Here is a 6,117-nt window from a genome sequence, read left to right on the forward strand (position 1 = left end):
TTTTGTCTACCCGGCGGCCCGTCAGGGCCATTTCCTCCACCTCCTCATTACCTTCCATTTCCCCAGCAATCCCTCCCCCTCTCCTCTTTTCTTACTTTCCCACTACCTCACGAGCAATTCCCCCCCCCCCCCTGCAAATACAAAAAGGCACTTCTCTTTGCGTTGGTATCCACAATCTGCACTTTTCTTCAGAGCGTTCTTCAAGCCGTCCGTTCGTTGAAAGTGTGTGTGTGTGTGTGTGTGTGTGTGTGTGTGTGTGTGTGTGTGTGTGTGTGTGTGTGTGTGTGTGTGTGTGTGTGTGTGTGTGTGTGTGTGTGTGTGTGTGTGTGTCCACATCTGTCCACATCTCTTCTTACTGTAGTTTATAAGTCCCCTCTGTTCTCTATCTTATGTACTTTCCTGAAGAGGGCTACAGTTGATAGCCGAAATATAGGATTATTCTTTATTCGAAGTTTATTCTTTCTCCGACTGTGGGTTCCTGTGTGTTATATGTATGTATGTATATATATATATATATATATATATATATATATATATATATATACATATATATATATATATATATATATATATATATATATATATACATATATGTATATATATGTATGTATATATATATATATAAAGGGAGTGATTGGGAAAGAGCAGTGTAGGTTTAGGAGAGGAAGAGAGTCCTTAGATCAAATTTCTGTGGTAAGATAAGTATGTATGTATGTGCGCATGTATGTATATATGTAAGTATGTATGCATGTATGTAACAAGAGAATTTATTCACCTGATCCAGAGTTGATTTGGCCAGAGTGTGTAAGGATATGCAGGTCAAGAATTGGGTTCTACGGTCACCTCCGCTGGCAGCAGAGCCAGAATCATCAGCATCACCACCCAACCTCACTCATCCCATCACACTTCACCAGAGCACAGTTATCGTCGATCATCGACGGACTACCATAAGCAAGTAAGCATGTGCGCATGTATACATGTATACATAGATACACGAGTATGAAGACTAACCTCGCTTCCTCCGATGCGGACCAGTAGTGACCTCTGATATAGATACCGCGTAGGTCATGCAAGGTCACCATGAATTGCTCGCGGGTCATCGGGGCTCCAGACGGAGTTCGGAAGTTCCTCTCGTTGAGAACGATTTCTTCAGTGAATTCGACGGAAGGCTGTGGCTGCTCGGTCGAGTAGTAGAGGGCGACGGAGCCGGAAGTGCCTTCGAGTATGACATCCGGGCTCTCCAGTGCGGATCCTATGCGATTTAAAGCAAAGGTGCGGCAGCGTGATGAGCAATTCTCAACTTTCTATTTGTTCATTATTACTTAACTTCCCCCTCCCTACCTCTCCAATGTGTCATTTTCGAATTATGTAAATGCGAAGAACACCCCCTATAACTCATCACTTCTTCCTAGACGCAATAAATAAATAAATAAGCAAATAGATAAAAAAAAAAAAAAATCACCATTATCGCTCCTGATGAAGAGAAGGTTGTATATTAACTTCCCGCCGTAGGATTTGATGCGGTTGCCGAGGTACTCGCTGGGGGCAGCAAAGTAGAAGATTCCGTCCTCGCCGCCTTGAAGCTCTGTCAAATCCTGGACAATCATGTCTCCATACTCGCTGGGACCTTGGTCGAAGCGGTCCATGGTGTAAGTTGCCGTGCCGAAGATGGACACAGATGACCAAATGAGGACAGTGCCCCAACCAAGCATTTCGTAGTCCTGGGGGAAAGGGAGCATGCAAGGTCAAATTAAGCCATGCAAGGTAAGAAAAAGTCAAATAAGATTAAATAAATAAATGAATAAATCATTCATCAAGATGTGACCTGATCATTATAACTGCAATCGGTCCTGGATGAAATGATACGTAAGGTGTCAGGACCAAATTTCAGACTAAGGTGAACTGACTCTAAGGGCTGATACACAACCACGCCAGACACGGTGCCACACGCAGCTATAGATCTTATGACCAGAGGAAATACAACCGTTATTTGCACATAAGTGATCACCTCACCTGGTCCCAGTAGTAATTGGAGGACGAGCAAGCCTCAGACTTTCCGAAGCAGAAGCAGGAGGTGCAGCCATCTGGGTTGTTCTGTTCCAGGAAGTAGGTGCCGGGTTTGCAGGAATTACACGCCCGTCCGCCGACGTTTAATTTGCAGTAACATGTTGCATCCTCCTACAGGGCAAAGAAACAGAAACGTTCAAGTCTCTTCTACACCGGGAGGAAGAGTAAGATGACACATTCTTTTCTGGTTTACCAACAGATTGGTTAACGAATGGAATGGACTTAGTAATCATGTAGTGATCGTTGAAACAAGTGGTTGTTTTAAGAGAAGACGAGGTCATTTTATAGGTAGAGACGAAAAGCGGCAAGGGACATAGAACTGCCTAGTGCAGACCTCGTGGTCTCTTGTAGTCTCCTCACATTCTTATGTTCTTACGTTCCAGCTGCTGAGAGACCATATCTTTCGTCTCTGTGGCACTTCCTCGTTGGTAAGAGGGCGAAGAACATCATCAGGAACTCTCGTTCCTTCGCTCTTCAGCTGTGCAGGAACCATGTGCTCCTCAGGGGAATTGGGATACATTTTTGGGGCCCAAAGGTACTCGGTAACAGCCCCTTGTTGGCCTATAGATCTCTCAGGTATAAGATGTTGTATTGCTGTCTGTGTTGTGTAAATCTTGCTGTGGAATGATGTGGTCAATATCTACTGTGAGGGCCATGTGGTGAAGATCTTGTAGAAGCAAGACTTTAGGTGTGACCGTAGCTATGTCCAAAAAGAAGGTGACGGGAGAGGAACTCCACGAAAGTAACCAGCGCCTCTTTTTCGATATTTTCTTTCTGCTAACTTCAGACGATTCTGTTCTGTTTAAAAGCAACTCTTGTCACGTAACACAAGCGTGTCCTCTGCCAAGATCATGCTTTTGCTTTTGTCGAGTTTAAAACCGAGGCTTGGGTGTCTAAGGGTTAAGCTGATGTGTGGTTGGTTTGTAAGTTTTGAAATTTAAGTCTACATTCTTTAATTGTGGGTTTTCATCAACTTAAGTCTTTCCATACAGAGAGCGCGTATTTCCCCCCAGATTTCATTCAGATCTTCATGGGCAGTAACTTGTATTGTGTTGTATTGGTGTGGGTCTGTTTCTGTCTCACTGCATTGGGGTCAGTTTTCCTTATAGAAAAAAGGGAAAATGGAAAAAAAGAGACAAAACTCAGGGAAGAAACCCTGGCTCGGACCGAAGATCGGTTCCCGGCTTTTCGAGATCACATTTCCGAGAGGAAGTGAGGGTGAGGGTGTCCGCGCGTTCTAAAGATGGGTAATGAGACGATTCTCTCTTACGTCTGCTTCGTGAGTCGCAAGAGAAGGAGAGGGGAAGGGGAAGGAAGGGAGAATAAGAAATGAGGATGAGAGGTAAGAGACGGGGAAGAAAGAAGAGGAGGGGAGTGGGCAAGCAGAAGGAAGAGTAGGAGGAGGAGCAGAAGAGAGTAGGAGGAGGAACAGAAAGAGGCGGGAAAGAGAGAAAGGAGTAGGAGGAGCACAAGAGGCGGAGAGGAAGCGAATGAGGAGGAAAAGGAGGAGGAGGGAGATGATAAGGAGTAGGAGGAGGAACAGAAAGAGGCGGGAAGGAGAGAAAGGAGGAGGAGAAGGAAGAGTAGGAGGAGGAGGAGCACAAGAGGCGGTGAGGAAGCGAATGAGGAGGAAAAGGAGGAGGAGGACGATGATAAGGAGTGGGAAGAAGAAAAAGAAAGGGAAGAGAAAGACGAGGTAAAGGAGGAGAAAGAGAAGAAAGATGAGAATGAGAAAGAAAAGGAAGAACAGGATGAGAGGAAAGAAGAGGAGGAAAAAGAGGAAAAAAGGAGGGGAAGTAAGATGAAGAGGAGGAGGGGGCGGAGGAAGAAGAGGAATATGAGGAGGAGAAGGAAGAAGAGGAATAGGAAAAGGAGGAAGAAGATGATGAACAGGGGAAGGAAGAGGAAGAAGAAGAGTAATAGGAGGAGGAAGAGGAGAAAGCGGAGGAATAGGATGAGGTGGAATAGGAGGAAGAGAAAGAAGAAGACTAAATAATTATGATGAACAGCAGGAGGATGAGGAAGAAAATGAGGAACAGGAGGAAGAAGAAGAGTAATAGGAGGAGGAAGAGAAGAAAGCGGAGGAATAGGATGGGTGGAATAGAAGGAAGAGAAAGAAGAAGACGAAATGATAATGATAAAGAGCAGGAGGAAGAGGAAGAAGAGTGGCAGGGGAAGGGGGACGAGGAGGAGAAGGAGAAGAAAGAGGAAAAAGAGGGATAATGATAATGATGATGATGAGGAGGAGGAGAAGCAGAAGGATGAGGAGGAGGAGAGGGAGGAGAAAGACGAGGAAGAAGAGGAGGGGGAGGAGGAAGAACAGAAAGAGGCGGAAGAGGAGAAGGAGGAGAAAGAGGAGGACTAGAAAGAGATAGAGCAGAAGGAAGAGGAAAAGAAGGAGGAACCAAGGGGGGTGGAGGAGGAGGAGGAGAAGGAACAGAAGGAGGCGGGGGAGAAAGAGGAACAACAGGAAGAAGAAGAGCAAAAGGAAAACGTGAAGGAGGAGTAGGAGGAAGAGTAGGCGTGGGTGAGGAAGAGGAGGAGGAGGAGGACCAGGAGGGAGGGTGAAGGAAGAAGACAAGGAGGAAAAAAATAGGAGAAAGAAAAAGAGGAGTAGGAAGAGGAGAAGGCGGAGAAGTAAGAGGAGGTGTGGAGGGTGACAATAACTCACCTGGAAGCAAATGTCATCTTCAGTGCCTCTGATGTCACAATCACACAGCTGGCAGAAGGGGAAGGACCAGAAACCAGCCGCACAACGGTCACACCTGCATAGAATAGATGGTGAAGACACATTAACAGGGAACAGCAAGAGATATTTATACATACATATACCAAGGCTTTTTCCCCCTTACAAGGGAGGTAGCCAAAAAGGAAAAGGCATAAATTCATTCCCACCCATTCCATCCCTGATTACACTCTACACCCGTCCACCCTCCCTCTCATCTTAGCACCTCCTGGATATTTATACCATTTTTAATTTTCTATCTATCTACCTATCTGGTTATCTATTCATCTATTTTTTATAAGCAATAACCAACGCTCCTATCCTTAGAGACAATATCGCACCGAAGAGGTAAAATCATACAGATGGTCAAGGAGAAATTTAAGAATAAATAGCAGAACGAAGAAATAGAAGAAATTAATAATGATCAACATTCTTCTTTCAGAAGAGACTCATCTCCAGTCATAAAAAATACTAAGGAACTTGCTTCGAAGAGATATCACTAAAGCCTATGAAATATCAACTGCAAAAACGGGGTACACCAAAGGTGAGACAATCAAAGGAACAATCTCCAGGGTGAAGAGGAAACTATGCTGAGAGACACTCAGGTGTCGGTAAAGCTGCTTTCCTAAGCCTAATGTGCTCTGGTAATCGGGAGGACAAGTGTTACTTAATGGTAATCGATAAACATCGAGCCTGGATCGACACGGGTTGGAAAACAGTGTGAAAGTCGACACACAAAACGACACGCGCAAATATGAACCCTTAACGTAAGTCTTGGACTTTTGAAAATATAATTTTTCCTTACTGCGCCACTTTTTTCACGAGTTGAAGGCTACATCCGCCGAGCAATTGTATTCAGTCGAAGAATGCACCGTGAGAAGGTGAAACCTTGTATTTAGATTTGAACTGAGTCTGACAGTCACAAGGTCTAGTCCTCAATTCCTCTAGTCTTTTCCCCTTAAGACTAACTTCCACCTCAAATCTACCTTCACCCATTGTACATTTCATCATCATACTTTTACCCACATCTACTTTCAGCTTTCTCCTCTTACATATTCTCCCAAACTCCTCCACTAGCTGCGTTAGACCCTCTTCTGACGAGCCACTATGGCTGTATCGTCGGCACACAACTAGCTCACCTCCCAGACCTCCCTACTTTCACTTACCATTTCCAAAACCCCTCCTGTCATCCTTGCATTTACTTTCCATACCACCTCATCCATATATATTTTGAACAACCACGGAAACAATACACAGCCCTGGCGCAGCCCCACCTTCACCTCAAACCACCCACTCTCCCCATTTCCTACCTTAACGTGTGCTCT

General features: G+C 44.8%; 1 protein-coding gene across 14 annotated transcripts in view; it reads right to left on the reverse strand.

The window, feature by feature from the left end:
• LanA (laminin subunit alpha) overlaps window positions 1–6,117 on the reverse strand; it is a 290,394-nt gene that overhangs the window by 219,454 nt on the left and 64,823 nt on the right. For all 14 annotated transcript variants that reach the window (XM_076190221.1, XM_076190217.1, XM_076190223.1 and 11 more), the window contains 4 exons: window positions 4,739–4,832; window positions 2,014–2,178; window positions 1,463–1,721; window positions 1,012–1,252 (listed from right to left, as the gene is read on the reverse strand). In XM_076190221.1, the coding sequence (XP_076046336.1) occupies window positions 1,012–1,252; window positions 1,463–1,721; window positions 2,014–2,178; window positions 4,739–4,832 (759 nt within the window). The remainder of the gene's footprint in view (window positions 1–1,011; window positions 1,253–1,462; window positions 1,722–2,013; window positions 2,179–4,738; window positions 4,833–6,117) is intronic.

Source organism: Oratosquilla oratoria, chromosome 9 (genome assembly GCF_046742065.1).
Source record: "Oratosquilla oratoria isolate Oo_2021 chromosome 9, ASM4674206v1, whole genome shotgun sequence".
NCBI lineage: Eukaryota > Metazoa > Arthropoda > Malacostraca > Stomatopoda > Squillidae > Oratosquilla > Oratosquilla oratoria.